The sequence below is a fragment of the Paramormyrops kingsleyae genome, chromosome 20 (genome assembly GCF_048594095.1).
Source record: "Paramormyrops kingsleyae isolate MSU_618 chromosome 20, PKINGS_0.4, whole genome shotgun sequence".
In the NCBI taxonomy this organism is placed as follows: domain Eukaryota; kingdom Metazoa; phylum Chordata; class Actinopteri; order Osteoglossiformes; family Mormyridae; genus Paramormyrops; species Paramormyrops kingsleyae.
The window spans coordinates 15,620,415-15,644,372 of NC_132816.1; the positions used below are offsets into that span (position 1 = coordinate 15,620,415).

Below are 23,958 nucleotides of genomic sequence, written 5' to 3' on the forward strand. Positions count from 1 at the left end.
TTTGATAAATCCATTTTAATGGACAATGTAAAAGCCCTTTGAACTTCAATGTACAAAGCATGTAACACTTGCACTTTTAAAATTTGAAATTGAAGCAAGCCATGTTTTAAAAAAATACATCATCGAATGTATATATGTATATATTTACACAGCATACTAAGTTTTTTTCCATTTAACTTCAAAAGTTCACCATAGTAAATTTTAACAAAACGAGACAATTTTCTTCAATAAATTACAACTTTGTAAATGTCTCAATTTTACAACGAATACTTTTTAATAAAATGCAGAAAGTGTGTTATTCATGTAGCATTTTTTGTTTTGTTTTGTTTTTTTATACATATACCTTTACAATGTTTACAATAGTTTGGCAGTTAATTGTCAAAAGATATGGCATGAGGACTGCAATTCAGCAAGTACAGGCAACAGCTGCTGTCTGTATCCTCTCACAGTAACTGTCTCAATGTAGTGAACGGTATCAGAATCGATTTAGCAAACTGTACAAGTCACATTTACATTTGATCTATAACATAGCATAGAACTCTTAAAAAATAAATACATCATTTTAGTCATTTTCACTGAAACAATATACAGTAAGAAAAAGAGAAAAAACACAAGAGGGAACAGCAAGGCCATTACTTGCAGATTATCTTTTGACTTGCATTGAATCACAGTTACCTGATGCTCTGGGCTATACTGCAGTGGGGTCAATAACAAATAAATACCTTTGTGTGTGTGTTTTTTTTTTTGTTTTTTTTTTTTTAAGTCGGCTTGGCACTGGAGGTTCATGACGCAAAGGTTAGTGTGCATATTCCACCTTACAAGGCGGGTGTGTGACAGGCGTCTCTCCTGCTGGCAGCCAGGTGACCGTCACGAGTTCTCCTCTGTTTCGTCCAGCTCCTCAGCACAGCACCGCTTCAATGTTCCCACGGCATCTTTCACACAGTGATAAAAGATGTTCTTGACCTGCAGAAGATGAAGAAATAGAAGCACGTTTGACAGACGAGCACTCACACGGGGAAAGTCGTCTGAAGACGGAAAACGGTACATGGCTAATGTGAGAAGCGTGTGGGGTGGGGTGGGGTGGGGTGGGGGGCGTGCAGCCTGGGTGTGGGTCAGCATGGACCCCACAGTACAGATTTCATACTCCATCTCTTCAGCTTACCATGAACTTAACCAAGGACTAAGAAAATAAGCAATGGCCAAATTGAAATTTCACCAAAAATTTGAAGAAAATAGTGAAACTGGGAAAACAATGAATAGCTAGACCCATTTGGGTTCAGGGCAGCAAAGCATGTCATTTACAGCAGCGATGATGTAATCACACAGGGAGGAGGGGCCGCAGCAACCAGCGGGCGCCGTTCCAGAAAGGGAGAGCTGCATTGCATCCTTACCTGTAGCTTATCTTCATAGTTCATTTCTTCTTTGGAGGATCTCAGTTCCTGTGTTAAATGAAATGAGTGCACCACATGTTCCGGAGATACAAAGTCATTAATCACCTGGACACAACTGTGAAGGTTCTGCACCTGAGGAGCGTGGGAGAGAGACAGGGAGGGGGGGCAGGGAGGGAGGAGAGCATGTTGTTCTCACTGCAGCAGAGTAAACCACCACCACCACCACCCCCCCCAAAAATGAGAACACACTGAAATGCTACTGCTTTGCCAGTACACTTTAAGCCAGTGAGTCATCAGTGAAGCTACATCCACAAGAAACCGGTGGAGGACATGGGAGAATACAGCTGGGAAAGACACACAAAGACGATGGTGATCACAGCAGGAACGGGAAGGGACAGAGCGTGCGGACGCACCTGGTGCAGCGCCCCCGCGGGGATGAGGATGGAGTCCCCCAGGAACTGCACCACCGTCCAGCCCTGCACCCCGCACTCCTCCTGCAGCCGCTGCCGTAGCTTCCGGGTCAGGTACCAGCCAGGCTCGCGGATCGGGTCGTGCTCGGCGGACACCTCCACGCCCTGCTCCTTGGCGACCTGCCGTGGCAGACAGAGCCCACACCAGGATGTTAAAACAGCACCGATAAAAGAAATTGCACGTGCTGGGAAGGGGGCTCTGTGCGTGATCTCGCCTGTACCCACACCGGACATATCTGCTCTCAGCATATGGAGGTAAAACCTGCAGCCAGAGCTAAGAAGAGAGGAACGTACGTGTGCCTATAAAAAGGACAAAAGTTCATGAGTAGGGAAGTAATTAGGTATCCCTCAATAAAAGGCCTGTCTGGAGGGAGTGAAGCATTTTATAACGATATTCATGGAAAAGTAAAGCAAAGAGCTCCAGAGAGTGGCGGGGGGAAGCTGCAGCGCTAACCTTGTACAGGAACTCTTTAATTCTGTCCACGTCTTTGCTAGCGTAGATGTGCCATAAGGCTCCCGGTGTCTCACTGGAGTCTTTCAATCTCTTCTTCAAATTGTCATCCAGATCCTCTTCCTCCAGTCTCTTCAACACGCCTACACACACAGGACATGGTGAGGAAGAAGGTGCACTGACCCCCCCCCCAGGCAGACAGCTGTGGCCCCAACCGCAAAGGCGAGCCACCCCCCCCCCCGAGCCACACGCTCTAGGCTGTGCCATCGCAAAAGCCGCTGTGCTATAAATAGCCGGCAGGCAGGCAGGGCACGGGGGGGGGGGGGGGAAGGGGAGGGGGAGAGGCAGGACTATGCCCAGGCAAGATGCCAAGTCTAAACACCAGGGGTCACGACCTTGCGAGCTACAGTCCTACCCTGACGCGGGCTCGAGCTCATCTGCTGAGAGGCAGCTCGGTAGGACGCCATTTTTAGCGCTGAGCTAAGCCTGTTATTTTTTATTGTGAGTAACCAGAGATATCAGCACACCAACATGGACCGTGGACACATGGTCTCAGGCCGGCCTCGCTTCAGTGTCCGAGGCCTTTTCCAGCCGGGCGGCGGGGCAGACAGAGCCGTTTCTGTCTCGCGTGGATTTATTCTCAACAATTACGCGGAGTCCGAGTGTGCGGGGGCCAGGGGACTCCGGTAACTCCTTCCAGATGTCTCTCCTCGGGCGCTCGTCGACATTCCATTGTTAAAAGGAGGCTTTAATGTCGCAGCACACTATTTTTCCTGCTCTACGCCCCCCCCCCCAATAAAATATATGAAAAAAAACTAGTGCACAGGCCCGGCCATTAAGTTCCCACAGCCGAAAAGGGAGGCGAATCTGCGCTGTGTCACTCTCTCCAGAAGGAAAACAGCCTGACCTACTTCACTAAACTCTCAGTCTCCCACCCTGCCAGGCAGCAGGGGGGGGGGGGACGATACACGTACCTGTTTTTGAGAGGACTCCGTTTCCTTTGGCCACACCAACGTAAACGAGGACGCTGACGATGTCGGAGACCTCCAGGTGGAGGTTGGCCGTTCCGAAGTCCTGCTCTTGGGACGCAGCCACCCCTGTGCGTGAGGAGAGGTGACGGATGAGACGAGGCCGGGGCGGAGGGTGCCTGTCACGGCGGCCCGACGCTCATAGGACAACATAACTTATTCTAAACGGATAATTATAACCTCGAGTAAGTCTCAAAGTAGCAGATTCAAGAAGAGAATGATCTGTTGTGACGTGCACTGGTAAGCTACTGGTATGTGCCGAGTGCAAGTTCTTTCGACAGACTATGAAGTACTGGAGTCATCTTGGAGCAAACATATACAGATGTATCCGTGTTCACGCATATCGAACAGCCTGATCAGGTATCCGTGTGTGGGAGGCGGGAGGCCGGCTCGGGTACCATATGCACAGCAGAGCCGCGGGCCCAGGTCAGGCCGCACAAAAAATGTCGGCAGATGGGAAGCCAGGTTGAGGTTCCCTTCGGGGTCAGAGTATTCCGGAAGGGGGAGGTTCTTCATTAGGTCGTCGTACCTGCCGTGTGCAGGAGAGGAACGTTTAGGTAATTATCACGAGCCGCACAAAGGGAATGAACCGAACGCAGAAGACGAGGGCTGCACCTGGAAGGCATGAGGGCCATGAACTCCTCACCCGACGGCCAGTCCTTCAGCCGGTACACCATGGCGTCCCCGTCCTTGGACTTCGGCCGCTCTACGGAAATACCCGGATAGTCGGCGGGATGAGTGGATGAGTGGCGAATGAACAAAGAGCCTTTGGTTTACGGGTCGAGCCGAGGCCAGCCACTCACTCGTCAGGTCCTCGAAGCCATCCCAGAATTCCTTGATGCCGGAGTTGGAAACCACACCATCCTTGCAGTTTAAAAGGTCTCCTTGGTGGTCGGCGAATTCCTGGTTGAAGGAATCCGCCTTCCATAGACTGCTGTTCAGCTTCTTATGCACCCCCGACACCAGCACGGGCTGGAAGCAAAATTTAAAAAAGGATTTTCCCTTCAGTACGTCTGTTTGGCATGGACCGAAGACGAGAGGAATCAGGAAATAAAAATGGGGGGGGGGGGGGGGGGGGAGGCTGCTCCAAAGAGTCACTAATAAATGAGGAAATGTGATTATAAAAGAAGAACGATTTGAGGGGAGAGGTGAAGCTGTCCTTGAATTAATGTCTGCCAGATGTTTTTGTTAGTGGTCTACCCACAATGTTCAGTGTCTCAATGATACTATTTAGACTTTCTTTAGCCAAACCTTAGCAAAAATATTGTTTAAGAAAACGGGCTACTGCCCATCACTAAAAGAAAAATGTACTTCGTCGAGTGTTATACTCAATCTGTTCAAGGAAACACAAGCTCAAGGTTAATGCAGTACAACTGATTTATCATTCGCATTATAGAAACTGCATTAACATACAACTGAATATTAAACATTACCGCACTAGAATAAAATGCAATTACAGCCTGGAGCCTCATCTTAATACAAAGCTTTCCGATGGTGCTACGATCTCACAGTGCCCCAAAAATAACTCCATAAAAGTCACCGTGAGTCACTGCGGAAAGACCAACACAAAACAGGAGAGAATGCAAACAGAGATGACAGTAGCGTACAAACATGGCCTGTGATGCCCCGTCACCAGCTCTAAACAAGCGCGCCAGTGCGCACGCGGTCCCCGCAGCCCCTCGCTATTCCCCAGCGGCGGCCCCCACCTGGCCCTGTCTCCAGCACTCCCTGAAGAGCTTCCAGTTGTTGGGGTTGCGGTGATCCTTGAGCCAGAGCAGCCGGCGCTCGTACAACCAGCAGTGCGGGATGTCGGCGTGCAGCCTGGAGGCCTCATCGGCGGCGGCGACGGCCTTCCTCCGCTCTGGCCGCGCCTCCTCGCCCGCCTCGCGCTTGGGGCCCGCTTTGGCGCTCCTGCTGGCCGGGATCTTGTTTTCCACCACCGAGGCGATGATGTCGTCTAGGATGTTGGGCATGCTGCGTCCGCTCTTGCCGGTCTGTGGACGGGAAGGGCCCGGTGTGAGAGGTGCCAGGTTCAGGCCTAGCCCTCCCACCCGGGGGTGTGCAGTGGGCCCCACCTGCGACGCGGTGGAGTAGACGGGGGCGAAGGCGATGCCGGCATCCGTGGAGCCCAGCCGCAGCTTGCCGGCAGTGGTGGTGAGCAGGTCCCGCAGCGTGGAGCCCTGCTCCGTGCTGTTGGTCACCAGACCCTCACAATGCTCCTTCTCCTCCTTGACCGCCTTCCCCAAGGGCGACTCTTTGTTTTCTGAGGGGGGAGAGCCAAGTTATTTTGCCGGAGGTAACGGGGATTTAACGGCCAACTTTCGTGCATGAGAATCGGCCCTGACTGCTGTCAGCCAAATCCCCCAGCCCCCCTCCACCTGGCCACATCCTGTTATTGTGTCACCCCCCCCCACCCACCCACCCTTCTTCTCCTCGCGGGACTTCTGCTCAGCCAGGTCGGCCAGGAAGTGCAGGGGGGATTGCGACTCGGGTGGGCTCAGCTTGCTGTCCGCACCGCACTCGCTGCCAGGGCTGCCTCCACTGCCGTTGGCCTCCACCCTCTGGGGGGCGCCCTGCTGCTGGATGTCAGGCTTACACAGAGAGATCTTGTTGCTATGGTTCAGCACGTTCTGCAGCACCTGGGGTCAGACAACAAAAACAGAAGCGTGCGTGAAAACTTCTGCTCCACCTGTCTGGGTCACGCTAGCCTGCCAGCAGCCATGTTAAAAGAGGGTGCCGGGGAACAGCACCTGCGAGACACCGTTGGTGGATGGCAGCTTGGCCAGTAGAGAGCTCTGCTTGGCCACGCAGGCACAGTGCGCCTTGATGCTGTACTTCTCTCGAAGGGTGTGCATAGCATTCACCAGGTCGGTCAGCACTAGGAGAAAGGCAGGGGGGGCATTAGTAGATAAAAGAAAAATGACAAATTCACATAAAAAATGGCATCAGCCATGAGTCCCTAAAGCAGCCTGACTCGGGCTGACTGAGCACCACGTCGCATAAGGCCAGACACTGGCCTGGCTTTCGGGTCGACGTCCGTGTCTCTCTTTATGTGCCTCTCTTTAACGCCATGGTGGGGGGGCATTAAATGAAAGGTGACTTTATTCCCAAGCCACCTCCCTGAAAGGCTGCTTTGTCGCTCCCTACCTGTTCCCGGGATGATCTGCGTTGGCATCAGGTGCTTGTGGTCGTGCGGCTGCCCCTTGACACACTTCAGCCAGGCGTACAGCTCTTTGTCTGCGGGATGAGGGAAGGCATGTTAATCCTCCAAGACCACGACGGAACACTGACGACTGCTTAAGAGCCCCTATTTAAAACCACCTCTTTAATTTGCGTGTTTATCGGGAGGGTAGGGGGCAGGTTCTGCCAACACCCCAGGATGCCAGCTGTGTCACTGCAATCCAGGAGGGGAGAGCGTGTGCAGATGGGTACTTCTGCCAGGGGGCGCTCAATGCACACCTCCCCTGATAGAGAGAGAGAAGCCAGGTGCGGCAGCCTCGTCTGCACCCACCCCCACACACACCACCCGCCGCGTAGACGGCAGACGACCCCCCCTGTGTTATACACCTGTGCGGCGATTTAAAAACGTAATGGAGAGCGAGGTTCGGAATGCGTTCGGATCCTGTGCCCCCCCCCCCACCCCTGCATGCCCCCCCATCCCCGGCACGGCTTCCAGTAAGAGTGCGCATGACGGCTGACCTTTGGAGCTCTTTCTCTCCCTCGCCCTGTAGCAATCCAGGCAGACCACAAATCCGCATTTCTGGCAGACCCAGTGGATGTTAAACAGCGTGGCTTCGCAGGCGTCGCACATCTCCCGCACGCCTCTCACCGCTCTCTTCCAGGCGATCTTGGCTGCCAGGCAAAGCAAACAGGGCGGATGAAACGAACGTTCACGGGCAGCGGGCTCCCAGCTGCGGCCGCGCTTCGCCCTGACAGATGGCGCTGGGAAAATAGCGGCGCTGTGCTCCTCCTGTTTTTACGAAAGTGCGCACATTTCTCCACACAAGGTCCGGTACATTCTGTCACCTATATACGAGAAGGTTTTCAAAAACCTCAGTCTTCACAGACAGGAAAACGTCGTCCATGCTGGTATCAAGGACGATTCTATTTTAAATATCTTTCCTACCCAATTAATCTGCATTCCACTCCCGCCCCCCAGTCCCTGACCGGCATTCAGTGCTCACCGTCCTTTTTGATCCACGTGGCTGCGGTGTTCTCTGTCATGACCAGCTGACAGAATTTGTCCCCAATGTAGCTGAGGATGTACTTAGAGGTCTCCAGGTCCAGCTCGTTGTCCTCGTACATGTCTGGGGCCCACAGGCTCACGGCCTCCTCGTCATACTGATCCGGCGAGGAAAAGCCATCTATCCTTATCACACCATTCTTGCTGTACGAGAGGCTGTGGGGGCAGGGCAGGGAATGAGAGGGGTAATTAGAGAGTTCTCACGCTCTTCCAATAACAACTTCAACATTACCAACCCCATCGTCAAAAGGTCCGACTGGCCGGCCATAAAGGCGAAGAGGAATCCCCAACAGACGTTCCATTAATGTCAACATCTCATGCTGATTAGTGCAAAAAAAAAAAAAAAGATTTTTTAGCATCTTCTCCCTCCCATGAATCATTTGGAGGTTTAAAAAAACCGGCCAAAAAACACGTTATGAAACATGTCAGGCAGTAAGCACGATTATAAACGGTGACAGCCATTATGAGCTCTTCATATACAGTATTAAAAACACTCATTTGGAAAGCAGAACCTACTGACTATACTGTATAAGCAGAGTGCCTCAGATCATCTGACAGGTCACATGACGGCACACTCACCGGCGGAAGTAGTAGAACCGGCAGAAGACAGGGGAGTGGGACGGCTCCTCGCCCTTCTTGCTGCGGACCACCCGGCACTCGCGGCACTTCTGCAGGTTGGGCCCGATCTCGGAGCACGAGTCGTCCTGCAGGAAGGACTCCCCGGTCTGCTTCAACTTCTTCACCTTCCTCCAATCCTTGAGCACCGAGCGGGGGATCCCATCTGAGAACAAAGGCAGGCAGTCATGTGCAGCCTCAGGGAAGGGGGGGGGGGGGGTGCACTCACAGCAGCGCGCCAGGCATCTGCAGCCGGCTAGTCACACTGCGATCTATCACACAAGCAAACGCATGTATCGGCACTACACGAAAAGACAAAGTGCAGAACGGACAGAGCCGGCACACAGCTCCGAGCGCCGTGAGACGGTCGAGTTCCTCCAGCAAACCCGGCGCCATGTAGGCCATCATCTCCACATAAACGCCAAAAGCTACGCCATTAGGACGCACGCTTTGTTAAACGGGGTCCTCCTTACCCGCCCCAAATGACGACACTGAGAACTGCTAAGTGTGCACTGGGTCCCAGTTAAAAGGAGCAAACACTTAACGCTGGCCTGGCAAGACTAGCTCCACACAAACACGGACGTCTCGGCTGGCCCAGCTGCAGTCCAGATGTGAATTACTCAACACATTTTCCATGCAGTACCTTCCCTTTCCAACTTAACGATGAGAACATTCAGCACCGAGTGTTCTTCGGCGCGGACGTGAGGAGTGAGGGGCGGCGCGCACACAAAGGGCGCTTTATAGGCCGCGGCCACGTGAGAGACATGATCGGCGTCTTCCGGAAGCGAGCGGGAACTGCAACTTACTGCTGCTGGCCAGCTTGAGCTTGGTCTTCTCCCTGGCGCTCCTGAAGACGCCGTTGGGTTTCACCTCTTCCTCCTCATTGTCGCCCTTCCGCTTCTGCAGGTCGTTCTGCTTCTTCTTGTATGTGGGCTTGGGCTGACGCTTGGCCCTCTGCTCCGACTTGCTCTCGCTCTCGTCCGAGTCATCTGCGCTCTCAGAGGCCGACTCGTAAGCCCTCTTGCTGCCACGCCGCGTCCTCCGGTCCTCCTGCATGCTTCGTTCATCTTGCCCTTTGCCCTCCTTGTCGACGTCCACGTCGCCAGACGTGGAGGCAACCAGGCTGACTGTGCAGGGTTTGATCATCTCCGCCGCGGTGGCGCCCCCTGTCTTCTCCACCTTGTTAGTGTTGCGGTCCTCCTCCGAGTGCCGGGTGAGCCAAGCTTTCTTCAACTTGTGGTAGTTCGGCTGGCTCAGCTGGGCGGGCTGCCCGTTGGTCAGGGGGCTCGCTATGCTTGGTGTGCTGCCGGCCGGGATGCTGTCCTGTGGAATGGGAGCTGGGCATGGGAGGGGCTTGGTGCTGGTGGGCTCGCCCTCAGTGGCGCCGCTGCTCCTGGACTGGGCTGCAGCCAGCGCCGCCTTGTGCTTCTTCAGGTGGACGAAGTTTCCGGGGTAGGCTTGACCCGCTCCGGCCTGTGTAGTGCTTCCTGTGCTGGGAGGGGGTGCCACAGCGCTGCTGCCAGACCAGCCCTCCTGCTCTGGCCCTTTGGGGCCCGTAAAATCCGTTCTGGCTCCGGTCGCAGTGGGAATGGAGGATGGTGCGTCCAGCGCGACTCGGCCCGGGATGCTGGCCGCTGTGGTCCCAGAGGCCGCAGTGTCGGCCCTGGCACTGCACGCAGGACTTGCGGCAGTTGCGGCACAGCCAGAAAAGCCCCCTTGTGGCGGCCTCAGGAAGTTCTTCTTGAACTGCGAGTCCTCTAGGTTTGTGTTTGGCAAAATGACCCTCCCAGGCTCCCTGCACTCAGCCAGGATCACACAGTCCGCCTGGCTCTTGCCTGCATACGGTCGCTCCTTGGCCTTCGGAAGCGGCGAGCCGTCGTACTTTATGCACGATGCCGGGCGCACAATGACGGAGGCGGTGGCGGCCACTGGCTTCACGGCGCCCTTGTCCGGGTGCCAGCCGGGCTTCTCGTGGCCTTGAGGGTCGCTGGCTTTCCAGGCCTCTGCCGACACCGTGTCAGAGGCGCCCTTGCAGGCGGCAGCGACATCGCGCATCTCAGGCAGCAGCGTCGGGGGCTTCTGCTGCTCCGACAGCTTCCCCGCAGAGCTGACGGGCTGGATGGGGGTAAGTGTGGGCGGGGACAGCCGGCCGTAGCCGGGTTCCTTGCGCTCCACGGTCTGCTGGGTGGGAGGGTGGAAGACGGGAGCCCGGTGTAGCGCTGGCATGCACCGCAGAGGGTTGGACGACGGGACAGCGGGGCTCCTCCTCTCGCTGGTGGGGGTGCTGAGGGGGTGCAATGCCACCTGTTGGGAGAGCTGCTCTGTGATCTTGCCTGCCAGGCCCTCACCCTCAGGCTGGTGCTTGATCAGCGGTGGAGGTTTTGACAAAGACTTACTGTTGAAAGCCCCAGAGGTGGACAGGTCCCTCCCAGCCAGGTCCCTCCCAGCCAGGTCTCTCCCAGCCAGGTCCCTCCCAGCCAGGTCCCTCCCAGCCAGGTCCCTCCCAGCCAGGTCCCTCCCAGCCAGGTCCCTCCCAGCCAGGTCCCTCCCAGCCGCCTTCTCAAAGTAGGGGTTCATCTCCTTTGAGGGGTACAGCCGGGGTGGCTCGTTGACCACGCTGTTGGACAGGGTGGTGAAGTATGTGCTAGGGGGTGCCGACTGCGGCGTGCCGTGCTTGAACTTGTAGAGCTCGGCTGCCGCAAGCTCCGCCTCCTTCTCTGGCTGAACAGTGTGGCCCTTGGAGGTCGGGGGCTGCGGCAGGGTCGGGACGCGGGGATAGGTGTCACGCTCGGGCTCGCCGGAGCGGATCTTGGCCGTGAAGGGCGCCACCTCGATGCTCTCCTGTAGGATGCGCCGGTTCTCCTCTTTGTACTTGCTGGATCGGTCGGCGGCGTCCGGGCCGGAGCGCTGGACTTTGCCCGGTCCCGGAAGCGGCTCAGCGAACAGGCGCTGCAGCTGGCCGTCTTTGCTCGTCGGGGTCCGGCTGCGGTCCGGGTCCGGCTTCAGGTGCAGCGTGGCGATCGGCCGTATGGACTCGACGAAAGCTTTCTTCTCCAGCTCCCTGGAGCGAGAGAAAAAAGCATTAAAAAAAAGCGAACAGTCTGTCTGCAGACTCGGGTAACAGGTCTGATAACACACTGCACCGGTGCTGCACAGCTGGGCTGCTCAGCAGGAGGGGAATCAGTATCACATAAGGGGAAAATCCTGCATATAATGCGCGGTACACTTAAAATCACACCCCACTCATGCAGTTTCCAGCCAACGGAGTAAGAAGGCCAACGTGAGCATCGGCAGAACGGCATTGAATGCACAGCCTGGGGTAAATCAGACAGAGCACAGAAAGCAGCGAAGGTCCCCTCAGCGCTCGCCTTAAACACAACGCATGGTGGCCAGAGACACTCACTCCTTGTGGCGGTCGCCGGCGATCTTGGGGAGAGGGGGGCTGGCGTGCGCATTGATCTTGACAGGCCGGTGGGGGTCAGCGCTGGCGGGACGGACGGGGACGTGGCTTAGCATCCCCAGGCCGTCTGCCGAAGACACCGGGGTGTGCTGGTGCAGCCAGGGGCTGGACGTGTTCTGCCAGGAAGACACACCCGCACAGAGTCAAACCGGGCCACACGCCACCAATCGTTCAGTGCTCAGCACACCTACTGCGGCCCCCGCAGGGGGAGGGCTGCCTGTGCAGCGCTGGAGTGTGACGGAGTCCGCGGCATCTGCTACACCGCTGACACCATTTGCAGAGGCCCTCCCACAGCTGGGACTGGTTAAGGTGGACTGTGATGGTACAGAGCGCCCCAATGCACCATGGGATGTGGCACAGAACGTCTGCACGCGGATAAGGCAGCGGTCAACTATGTCTTCCCTCCCACACTCAAAGTTACAAGTCAACCTTTACCGAGTCCCACATACAGTCAGCCCACTGCTGGGAAAATGTAACAGGAAGCCATTCAGTGACAGAAATGTGAATAAAATGTAGTCAGATCTCTACTTAAACACCCCTCAGCTGTTTAAACAGGAGAATGTGGCTCCCCAAGTGGGGGGGGACATACCCTCCTCAAGCCGGCCTCGGAGCTGACGGCGTTTTCAGGGTGCACCCATTTGGACGGAGGCAAGCTGAGGCCCGGGTAGGTGTGGGTGCCATTGGGGTACTGCCAGATGATGGGGTAGAGGCCTAACTGGTTGTAGGACGCTCCAGAGGGGCCCTGAGGCAGCAGGGGGGGCGGCGGCTGCTGCTGCAGGAACTGCTGCTGTTGGTGGGGGTGGTGATGGGCCAGAGCGAGGTGACCCAGGCTTGCCGTAGGGCCGGAGTCCAGGCGGGGGTGCCCCCCCAGCAGGGAGGCCGGGGACATCCCAGAGAGTACGCTTGGGAGCAGGTGGGCGTGGTGCACGGCGGGGTGGGCGCCGATGGGGGCGCCGGAGAGCAGGTGGGAGGGGTGGTGGGCGCCGGCCGCCAGGCAAGTGCCGTGGGAAGAGGCGTGCAGCGGGTGCAGGTGCTGGGGCACGAAGGCCAGGTGGGTGAGGTCAGCCTCGGGCCGCACCAGCGCCGGGTCCCTGTAGATGGTGAAGTGCTCGTTCTTGTCGATGATGAGGGGGCTCTTGGTGGCCTCCTGGCTGCCACGCATAGGGACGGGCTTGAAGCTGGAGCGCGGGACATCCAGGTCGACCTTGGAAGCGGGGCGGCCGGCTGTGGGGGCAGGGCCGTCCTGGTGGCGCGCTTTGTGCCTGGCCACCTCGGGGGATGTGTTGGGCTTGGGCTTGGACGTCTCGACGGCACTCTGGGTTTTCGACTTGGCGACGTCGGGGGAGGGGTTGCACTTGGGTTTGTGGACCTCGGGTGACGGGCTGGGCTTGTGCGCCTTCTTGACGTCCTCGGCCATACAGGCATTCTTAACGCACGGCACAATGGAGGAATACTGCTGCACCTTCTCCCTCTCGGCCACGGCGGCGGACTCGCTGACGGACGTCACCGGCCGGATGACCTCCAGGTGGCCGAGGACGCGCGCCCCCTGCTGGCCGCTCTCCGGTTTCCTGCCTTCCGGGCCCGAGGGCTTCGACGGCGGGTGCCTGGGCTCGGAGACGTGCGGCTCGGATTTCTGGAGCGCCGGCGGACTCGCCGCAGCCCCCGGGCCTTCCCGTGAGCCCGGGGGCGCCCCGCCCTCCTCCGTGATGTCGATGACACACTTGGGTGTGCGTGGCACTTGGCTGCCGTAATGCTCCTTGGATAGTGTTCTCACAGTGCTTTTCGCCTCCACGATGCAGCCCGGGGTCTCCGAGGCGCTGCCGCTCTGCCCCAGGGAGGCGGGCAGTTTGGGAGCCTGTGCCAGGGAGCTCTGAGCTGGCCACTCGCCCTCGGCCCCTGGCTGTGCGTCAGACCTGCTGCTTTTTTCATCTCCTCGCGTTTTCTCCCAGGGAGACAGGGGATCCATGAGAGCCAGCTCCTCAGCCCCCTTGGAACCCTGGGATTTCTCCTCCTCTTGGGCAGCCTTTGAAGTGCTCTTGCTTTTCAGCTCGCTCTCTGAGCCATGCTCAGAGGAAGAGTCGACGGCTCTCTTATTAGAGTTCTCGGAGTCACTGCTCTCGGAGAAGTCAGAGACGTTGTCTGCCTTTAGTCGTTTCAGACCGCCTTTCTTGTCATCCTCCTCAGGTTTCCTTCGTTTATTCACTGCTGGTTTGCTCTTGTTCTTGCAGTAGTCTGTAAGGATGGAAACGAGGACCCCAGTGAGATGTGTGAGGATGAGCAAAGCCAGCCACCTTCTCAAACCGCGCACGTACACACACACACCTGGGAATTTCATTCATCACCGAAACACTTCCTTATACCGCATTGAGGCTCGACGCTGCCCTTCTGACAGGAACATGATGTCATCCCTTCCCAGCATTAAAAATGCTAATTGCACTGTAAGTGCTACATTAGATGGCTGATTCATGACTCTCATGCTTAATTTATGCTCACTTAAAATGTCCATTTCTCTTCAGAGCCGGCAGACACATCCCGGCCTCAGTTTCTGATTGGTTGATGGGTGTCCCTCTAAGCTCCTCCCCCATTACTGGTTAGGCCCCGCCCTTCCCTCGGCACAGACACACCTCTGCCTCCCCCGTCCAGCTTGTCGTCGTCCGGCACGCTGCTGTCGGAGCCCTTCCTACGGCCAGAACGGGAGCCCCGCTGCTGGCCCGGGGACTGCTGGGGGAGCTGGGACTGCTGCTGCAGCTGCGCTGGCTGCTGTGGCTGCGCCTGCACCGGCTGCTGCTGCTGTTGTGACGAGGGCGGCTGCTGGGCCGCCTGCTTGGGAGCTGGCCCTGACGAGCTCATGACGGGCCGGGGGCTGTTGGCCTGTGCGCGAGTGTAGTGACCCTGGGAGAGGAGGAGGGAGGGAATGCCAGCGGTGAGTGGCTCCAGAACCCCACCCCATCCCATCGCCCCGCTAACCCCGAATGGGGAACGAGGAGAGAAAAGCCCAAAGCTCCTCCCGCACCGTTACTCTACACCCCAGGGCGGGTACAGCCATCTCCCCAAAACGACATAAAGGCTCTGCTTAAAAGGAGAGTTCCTATGGCTCCTCATTCCTCCTCTAACCAAGAGAAACGCCATCACAAGTCCGCTTATCGTCGGGCACTACTGAGGCGCTAAGGCTAGTGCTTGCAGAGGCCGCCGCCCGGTACCTGAGTGCTTGCTGTGGTGCCGGTGGGTCTCCCTCCCGCGGTCTGCTCGCATATCCCCCAATTAATGTTTAAAAGGGAGAACAGAACAGAACAGAACAGGACAGGATAGAACAAGGTGGAACAGAAAGATCTTGTTAATGATAAAGGGACCGGTGATATGTTTGAACTACAGAAGTCTGTTCTGCTTTTTCCTCTTAATAAAGCAAATGTAAGCACATAGGAACTTTACTTTAAAGCTAGCTACAGACAGGAAGACGGCATTCAGTGGCTGGTGTTACACACGCAGACAAACACAGACCCGTACGCGTTTCGACATGGATGAATAAAAGGTCACAAGGTCGACGTTTCTGAAAAAGGGCTGAGACTTTAAAAATGTACTGTGAAAAAATTAAACCCCCAACCACCCCTCCCCCAGGGCCCCCCTACTCACATGGGCAGTGTTGCTGTTTTGGCTGGAGCGAGACCTGCGTCTGGATGTAATGCCAATGTTTTCACCTTTCAGCAAGGAATGGACAACATCATCCAAAAAGGTCATCTGTACCATAGAGGGGTCGACATTCTGAGGTTCTAGTACCTGGGGGGTAAACAGAGCAGAGAGGCAGCGTGCGGCCGGGAGCAGATCGAGGAGGGGCTCCCAGATTGACGTGGCCCAGCCATGACACCTACCTGGTCGTTCATCACAATCATAGTGCGGTTGAACAGATCGTGATGGGTGATGATCCCCGTGAACCACTGGGTTGCAGAGTCCTGCCTGTAAACTCGTACTCTATAGCCATTTAACGAGTATGGACCTGCAGGGAACAGGGGGGCGGGGGGTGTTAAATGTTAAGCTGCACAGTGTGTCTGCCGTGCACCCTGACCAACAATTCAGCTGTAGGTCACATATACGCCAGTCTTCCTGCATGTGCATGAGCACGCATGTGGGCCGGAGTGTGGCTCCGTGGGTTAGGAGGCTATGGCCCGTGATCAGAAGGTTGGCGGTTCAAATCCCAGGTTCGGCAGAGTGGTTTCACCATTGTGCCCTTGAGTGAGCCCCTTAACCCCAAATGCTCCACGGACTGGCTGACCCTGCTTCCAGGAAAAATATACGCTGCTTTGGATAGAGGTAGGGTAAAGAGCACTGATTACAGTGTGTTGCTGCACCCACCACACGACAAACCATCTCAGGGATGAGAACCTGAGTGCAGCCATGTGGCAGGTGATACCTCAGCATCACACTAGTCCAAATAGACCAGTGTGAGTTTTTTTCTGGTGGCTGGAGTGCCAATCCTGTCACCAACCCCCAAGTTATTCCGTGTAATTTGGAGGACCACCTTATAGGGTTGGATGTGGATTAACGTCATATCCAGGACGAAGCAATTGCAGATTAAGGGCCTCGCTCAAAGGCCCGAAGGAGAAGAATCACTGTGGGCATTCACAGGATTTGAACCAGCAACCTTCCAGTTGCTGGCACAGACCCCTAGTCTCAGAGCCACCACTCCGTCCCTTTGGATAAAATTAATAAAACGTAAATGTGTGCGTCGGAAAGAAGCTAATATCTACTGCTAGCTGAAAAAGGCGATAAAGCAGCAGATTACTGGCAAGGATTCGACGTTGCGATGCGTCAGCGTGGTGAGCCGTGGCCGGGACACAGGGGCGGGGGACGTCACGGCCAGCACAAAGGCAGCATGCGATCGCTTCCAGTGCTGAAACCGCACCATCTTGTTTTCCCCCTCCACCCAAAATTTTGGCTTCAGATTCTTTCCATTCTGTTTTTTTTTTTTTCTTTTTTTGGAAGCTGCCAAGTTGAACAATTATCCCTGATTGTGGGGCTGGAATTCTGTCGCGTAAACAAGTAAACAAGCCGACCCACCGAGCCCTTGGGTGGCTGACCAGATGAGGACTGCGTGGAGATTTGGGGGGAGAGGGGGAAACAAGACACAGCAGGGTAAAACTCTCCCATACCTTGCATAAAAATTTCCTGAACCTTTTGATCTTTAACCCAGGCCTTCACCTCTTCATGAAGCTGCGGATTGTCCCTGAGAACAGGATTCAAACTGTCTGCATCATCCTGTAAAAAGAAAGAACAGATGCCATTCATAACTGAAAAAGAGACATGGCATCAACTCTGATTACCAGTCTTCAAAAGCAGCTCAATTTAAACACACAACAGATTAGGTGTATTCCCCACAAAGGAAAAAGGCAGTGACAATGAAACTGGATGGAGCAGTATGATGTGGTGGTGATACACATGACCCCCCCCACCCCCGTGTAAGCCCCCACCTCGGGGCAAGCCGGATCCGGAGGCGGCACTGATCACCTACGCCAACGCAGAGCCGGCTGACGGCGGGTAAACAAGCGGTAAGCGTGCAACGCTGAGAACGGCAGACAATGCCCATCTGTCTCCGCTCCGGCTAAGGAGCGCGCTGGAGCCGTCTCCCCCCAGAGCCCCTGGAGACAGATCCTGCGACAGACTTGTGCTTGACAGGCTGGGGGGTGGGGACGACACGGGCAGGCTGCCGTATTCCCAGACAGACATGGGCACAGTCCTTACTGAAAGGCCTGCAGATGCCAGGAACACATACGCAGGTGCACATACATCGTGGACGCAGGTCGCCTATGGACAAATGAGCACAATGCTGCAGCACAGCACTGAGGAATGGGGAGGTAGGTGGGATGGCTGATACCCGCAGGGGCAAGACGCCCTTGGATACCTGCAGGTGCGCGGCACTGTTTGGAAACGCACGGGTGAACGTGAGAGGGGCCCGCGGTCGGAAGGCGAGAGCCACTCTGCCGGGCCGCGGCTGAGGACGCGGTTTCTGTTGCACGCGCGGAGGGTTCAGCTGGGGTCGGGGAGGAAATCCGTCTATTGTGCTGGCGGTGAGCAGCGGGGCCTCCCGTCGAGGGCGGCTGTTTGCACAGGCGCTCCGTGGGGGAGGGGGGCTCATAAACAGAGCAGGCCTATCTCCCCCCCACGCCCCACCCAAGGCAACTCACATGCCGGCAGCCATCTCCGCCACAGAAAGCAGAATTAGCATCATTATGATGGTCATCTCTGCTAGATAAGCGGCAGAGGGGAGAGGACGCCCCTTGCAGGGCGTCTGCACGCAAGATAAGAGGCGTGTCAGTGGTGTCAGAGAGACATGGGCGTCTTCCTGCCCGCCGCAGTGTGGCTTTCGACGAAAGGCCGCAGCGGCGGCTCTATTTTAAGCACAGCCACGAGGGAGGGACATGATTTATTTATCGGGCCGAGGACAAGCCTGCCGCTGGCTCCGACTGTCCCACGCTGTGCCGCTCAGCTGTCGCAGAGAGGAATCCCAACCCTCCACACCCACTGCACCCAATTCCTCCACCAGGCCCTCCGAGACAATGGCCACGTTTTTTCATTGAATCAGACCTAAGAAATAAAAATTAAACGGAAAAACGAAAATGGCCGCAGCCTCAAATGTAATAAAAAAAACATTTTTAAACGCTGTGCTAAAAGGAGGCCTGACGACCATTTGAGTCCAGACTTACAGCTCATCAGTCTTACAGCTACTGCTTAATGCTGCAGGCTCTCTGCTCACACACACACACACACACACACACACGCACACACTCACACAGCCACGTCCCAGTGAAGGGCACAGCAGATGTACTGGGTCTCCCCCCCACAGTGGGCTGTCGTCCATCACTCTCCCGGCAGTGCAGTAAAGGCTTCTCCTCACGGCTGTACGCAGCTCCGGACGCAGAGATGCGCCTGTCGAGCCTCTCAGAGCTGCAAAACACTTCCAGACTCAACTCTGACCTAGATAAACAAGGCGTCCTGCCTCCCTCCCGCTCCCTCCCTCGCTCGCTCACTCGCTCGCTGCGGCTTTCGTGTCCGAGCCGGAGACGAGCCCGGGCCCTGTTTCAGCGCCCTGGAAGTCCCCGCTCGCCGCTGTAACCCAACGCCATCTGTGCTCCCATTTGGTGAGGGGGGTTGGTGCGGGGGGGGAGGGTCTCAGGCGCGCTCCAGCGTGTGCTAACGGACGCCTGCCGCAATAGCCTGCGGAAATCCAAGCCCCCTCCCAACACCGACATGGAGTTTCGTCAGCGCGGCGTGACCGCGTTCTTCGCGCGAGCAAGTGAGCCAGCGACTGACTGGCTGGCTGGCTGGCCGGCCGGCCTGCCTGCCTGCCGGCCTGCCTGCCCACAGAGCCTGCATGTCCTTGGCCGCTGTGATGCTGCGACGTCAGGGCTGCACTGAGCTTCCGCATGGCCGGGTACAGCCAAGGACTCCCCACACGTGCAGGACCTGCCATTAAAGGGGCCGAGCTCATGAAAGGAGGAGAAGCAGCAAACAACGACGACAGCTTCTTTGTTTTACGCCAGGCCACGGGGTGACCGACTTCTAGGCTTTGCAGAAAATGCCGGACAGGACGTTACAGCAGACCTGTCCGTGCAGCACGGACTGCCACTGTACGTCACAAAAATTAACAGTGTGTTCATTAAGAATGAATGCGGTCCGGGAGAGATGGTTCCCATTACAGAGTGGCCACACATGACTGGGTGCTCTGATTAGCATGCCCCCCGCCCCCGCGGCCCCCAGAGGAACAGGCCGAGGGAGCTGACACGAGACGAGCAGCAGAAAGGCAGCCGGGGGGGGGGGGGGGGGGGGGCTTTATGGCGGAGGGCACGTTTTAGTGTCCCTCCCCCCCGTGTCCCCCCGGTGATTCACAGCCTTCAGCGCACATGTCAAGGTGAGCTGGGGGTGGGGGTGGGGGGGGGGATTACTGACACACTGTTCCACGGTGCATCCCACCAGCACCTCCCACGCACACACAGTTATCCAGACTCCGCGGTTAATGTCACGCCGCCGCGGCTGCAAGAGGCCGCTCTGCAAATGCAAAAACACAAACGCTTTAAGGATTCCGGCAGGATGTTTAAGCTGCTGGGGAACGATCACAGCAACATTCCTTATCTGATGCACGATGCCCCTGAAGCTCTGATCTAATACCCTACACAGCTTAACCTATACAGAGCAGGAAGGGGGGGAGGAATCACCAACCCGGAAGGCTGAAGGGGGAAAAAAAACGACACCGTAGATCTATAAAGGAACTGCAGAGCTCAGTAGAAACAGACGCGTTACCATGGCACTATTAACCAGGGAGAGCTGATTCAACTCTTGCGTCAGAGAGCCGAGCAAACGGCTAATGAAGAAAGGAAATTAGGGCTTCCTGTCGAGAAAACAGGTACGGATCTCCTCAGACCCACTTTCACTTCTGAAATGCTTTTAATCCGCCACAACACAGACAAACCGCATCCAGTGAGAAAAGGCACCAATCAGAAGAGAGAAAATAAACAAGTAATTTGAGGTACCAGCTGGAGCGGTGCTGCACGGCGATGCGGGGTGGCGGAAGCACCACAAAGGCAGCCCGTTACTAAGGTATCGCGACATGAAGCGGCTGAGTCCGTCAGCCAGGAACGGCTTGTTGCTAGGGCAGCATAAGACGCGGGCGGCGTGAAACACGGGCAGCCGCTCGGCACGGCCTGTTGCTAGGGTAATGTAATATGCATGCACGGCGTGTGTATGTACAGGAACAAAGCCTGTTGCTGCGGTAACTCGATACAGCCGCAGATGCGCGAGGGTGGTGTCCAGCCAGTACGCCGCTCCGGGTCGCCTTCCGGACAGAGCCGACACCCCCTACACCCCAAGCTGGCCCGGGCCCAGGAGGGACCCGCAGGTGTCCGCTAAAGAAGTCCCGGCTCCATGGGAACGACATTTGGCAGGAGGGGTTACATTCACTGAACGGTGCCGATACCGAGGGGGAGAGTTTCTGCCTGATTCTGGGGAGGATCTCACAGCCGGCGACAGAAAGGGCCGAGCCGGCTCAAAGAGAGGCCATGGATGTACAAATACACCGAACGGCGCTTAAGCAGCAGCCCACCATAACGGTATGGGGGGGGGCCTCCACATGCTGGAAGGGAAGCTACCAAGTACTAATTAAATGGGGGGGTGCTGTCCACCCAAAGCCCCTGAGAGCAGCCCCCGCCCCACCCCCGGCTCCTGCCGGGTGGCCTCTGCAACAATAACCTCATTGTGCAGCCGGGGCCCAAACAGATTGGGATGAGGTGCTTCAGTGCCCCCCCTGCCCCCCAGGATAACAGGAAAAAAAGACACACGAGAAATCAAATTAAAACCTTTTCGCTGCACAGACACTGATGAGAGAGCCCAGGATGACAGAGAGGGGGCACGGGGGGGCGATAGCGAGTCATGAGCGAGTCATGAGCGAGTCATGAGCATTTCTTTGCAGATTCGTCGGGAGGTTAGGCTGACGTTCACTTATGCCGCATGATGAGTAAAACACCCTGGTACACAACAGCACCACCCGGGAACCAACGGCAGCTCACAGTGCGAGTCGATAGCAATTTGCCCACGTTTGAGATTGATTAGACAGTAATAAATGAGAGTCGCCTATGAAGCTGTAATTCCTCAGGGCATGCACCACCCCAACAAAGAGAGCAGAGAGGAGCTGCTGCAATAATCATAGCAGCCAATGGGAGGGGCCACCGAGCGCCTTTGTCCTTTCGGTCCCGTGATACGCCTGTAAGGGATGCGAGGGGACTTTTCCATCACGCCCCGAGTATGACAGAGAGGCAAGAAGCTCGAGGAGTCTGGGTGAGACAAGATTCACTGCGAGCGAATCAATAACAGGAAGAGATTGCCAGTCGAGGCAGGGCGTTCACAGCTGCCGGGTGCACTTCCCGTGACACGAGAGCTGGTCAGCGTGCGGCAGCTCGATGCAGACGAGGGCGGCTGGGCCCACCTATCAGGCCTCGCCATCTACGGCCGTCTGCATGCTCCTCTAATATCGGCGTCAACTTCCCCCTGCAGGTGGCTGAGCTCCAACCCGGAGTTTCCAGGCACAGAGGTTTCAGTGACCGCGTCTCGAGTCAAAACCGATGCCTTGCGTCGAGGATTAAAAAAAAAAAAAAAAAACCTGCAGCATCTGTGCCAAACCTGCGCCATCAGCACGCACCGCAATAAAGACCTGCGTCGCAGGTGGCTGCGGCGGGGCGTCCCACCTGATAGAGCTGATAGGCGTCGTCGTCTGTCAGGAAATCCAGCTGCCTGTCGGCGAAGAACTCCACGGCCGCGATGGAGCCCAGCACCGCTTTCCCCACCAGAGGCCTGAATGCCTGCGAAATGAAAAGGGCCGAATTAAGAATAACAAGGAAATCATTAAAGGCGCGGGCTGACAGCTCAAAGGGGGCCACCGGCTTTGATGCGCCTGTTCCACTCCCCCCGTGGATACGTCGTCTCTTATGTCGCCGTCCGTCAGGGCTGCTCAGCGCCGCCCGGCTCGGCATGCAGGCTGGCATGGGAGCACGTGCGCAGGGCGCGGCTGGGTGCTTTGAAGCTGCGCGTGACACCGCCGGCTCTCCAGGAACGGCCAGCGGGCCTCAGCGACCTGATCAAACCTCCGTTCTCCTCAGAACGGGTCGTCAGATTAATTATAAGCGTGATGAGCGGCGCCGGGGGACACAGGTACTGCCTGGCAGTGAAGCGCAGGTGACGAGGACACCTCAAACTGCTCATCAGTGCAGCCTGAATGTGAAAACTAGGATGAATGTTTGCTCCTGAAAAGGTAGGACTCAAAATCTGCCCCAAGCATCCTATGAGCGGGTTGTTCATGACCTCCACAAAAATGAGAAGCACGACAGCGCCTCTCCTCCTTGGAGACAAACTGTGCCGTGGGAGTGACTCGAGTTTCTGCCTCGGTTATACGGAGACGGGTTACAATCGGCCACATAGGTCTAGCCTCTTATGAGCTACACGACACGGCGATCTGGTCCGGAGAGGGATTCCAGCCGTGAAACTGAAGCAACATGCCGGGGACTATTGGAAATAGCATTTCAGTCAGCAGTCGACAATTTTACAACGCTGTAACCATGGCTTGGTGGCAGGGGGGGGGGAGGGGGGCGGCTGTCGTGGAGCTGACGGCTGACGCACAGGGGTCTCCAGCTCAAAGGGTAATAAAGATGCACGGCGAGCGATTCCCAGGCTGCTGCGCGGTGGGTGACCCTGCCGACCCCCCCAGGCTGGCCATCTTACAGGGAAGATCTCTCCCCTTTATTAACATGCGGAGGGTGACATTGGCAGGATGAGTGAATGATTAACTAACAAACTCGATAAAAGGTGCTGCGCCCGGACAGAGCAGTCAATCCATTGGCCTCTGAATGGGCACAATAGCAGGGTAATGGTCAACTTAGAGCAGAGGATCAGAGAGAATGATTGGCCGCGTGTGTCGGTGTGCGCCGCACGGTGGCGAGGGGGTGACCTTCAGCACCATGCCCTCATCTGCGGGGCCGTCGCTGTCTCCCCGTAACGCATGCTCCTCTTCTGGAACAAGGTTACAGCCGCCTTCCAGTGCCTCAGTAACATCACACTTTTCTGGGGCAGATAAATTTAGCAGCTCGCGATCAGATCAGCTTGCCTTAAAAGAAAACAGGTGTTTCCTTCTGGTGGCGAAAACGTGCACGAGCATAAGAAAGGTGGTTTCAAGGGGGTTCCGGAAGGCTCCCGGTCGCCTCGTGAAAGGTACGCGGCGAGCAGACATGTTTTTATCAAGCTTTCCATGATCCCGCCTCCTAAAGGGTAAAGAAGGAGGCTCTCTGCAGCCGCAGTCACTAGCTACCGGCTCGCGGCTATAAATAGAACCAGGCTGACCTCGGCGACCCACAGGGGGACGGCAAGTGGCGACGGACCCTTGGTGAAAAGGCCTCTGCATTAGTCTCAATTCGCAACAAAAAGCGGCGCACGGCCCTCTGCGGCAGCAGAAGCAGGTCACCCCTAGTGCCGGCCACCGGAGAACCGTTAGAACGCACGAGGAGCTGGCAAAGGGCACAAAGCGCACTCCCCTTCATCTGACTGCATCCCTAAATAAAGAAAGACATTAATCACGGCGGGGGGGTGTTTCTCTGCACGTCGGGGCTCTCGCTAGACAAAGGATCTCCAAAATATTGTCCTTCCCCTACATTACAGGGCTGCACCATAACTCAACAGTAAATATTTTATAGGGCTGAGTGCACTGGAATGCTAAGAGAGGCCGTTGCTGGATCTCATGCATACCTAAGCAAGCTGGAGGCGCGGCTTTAG

The 23,958-nt window shown here is 56.4% G+C and overlaps 1 protein-coding gene across 6 annotated transcripts in view; it reads right to left on the bottom strand.

The window, feature by feature from the left end:
* jmjd1cb (jumonji domain containing 1Cb) overlaps nt 1–23,958 on the bottom strand; it is a 72,432-nt gene continuing 48,474 nt past the window's right edge. For 3 of the 6 annotated variants that reach the window (XM_023831002.2, XM_023831005.2, XM_023831004.2), the window contains 25 exons: nt 21,885–21,998; nt 16,803–16,908; nt 15,525–15,649; nt 15,289–15,432; nt 14,859–14,900; nt 14,283–14,550; nt 12,248–13,890; nt 11,602–11,774; nt 9,005–11,259; nt 8,163–8,364; nt 7,525–7,739; nt 7,040–7,192; nt 6,488–6,577; nt 6,091–6,218; nt 5,763–5,979; nt 5,416–5,603; nt 5,047–5,334; nt 4,144–4,312; nt 3,956–4,046; nt 3,739–3,869; nt 3,287–3,409; nt 2,316–2,455; nt 1,805–1,981; nt 1,392–1,523; nt 1–963 (listed from right to left, as the gene is read on the bottom strand). In XM_023831002.2, coding sequence (XP_023686770.2) covers nt 868–963; nt 1,392–1,523; nt 1,805–1,981; nt 2,316–2,455; nt 3,287–3,409; nt 3,739–3,869; nt 3,956–4,046; nt 4,144–4,312; nt 5,047–5,334; nt 5,416–5,603; nt 5,763–5,979; nt 6,091–6,218; nt 6,488–6,577; nt 7,040–7,192; nt 7,525–7,739; nt 8,163–8,364; nt 9,005–11,259; nt 11,602–11,774; nt 12,248–13,890; nt 14,283–14,550; nt 14,859–14,900; nt 15,289–15,432; nt 15,525–15,649; nt 16,803–16,908; nt 21,885–21,998 — 7,410 coding nt within the window. In that variant the 3' untranslated portion in view covers nt 1–867. The remainder of the gene's footprint in view (nt 964–1,391; nt 1,524–1,804; nt 1,982–2,315; nt 2,456–3,286; nt 3,410–3,738; nt 3,870–3,955; nt 4,047–4,143; nt 4,313–5,046; nt 5,335–5,415; nt 5,604–5,762; nt 5,980–6,090; nt 6,219–6,487; nt 6,578–7,039; nt 7,193–7,524; nt 7,740–8,162; nt 8,365–9,004; nt 11,260–11,601; nt 11,775–12,247; nt 13,891–14,282; nt 14,551–14,858; nt 14,901–15,288; nt 15,433–15,524; nt 15,650–16,802; nt 16,909–21,884; nt 21,999–23,958) is intronic. The other 3 variants (XM_072703692.1, XM_023831003.2, XM_072703693.1) reach the window with 3 other exon arrangements.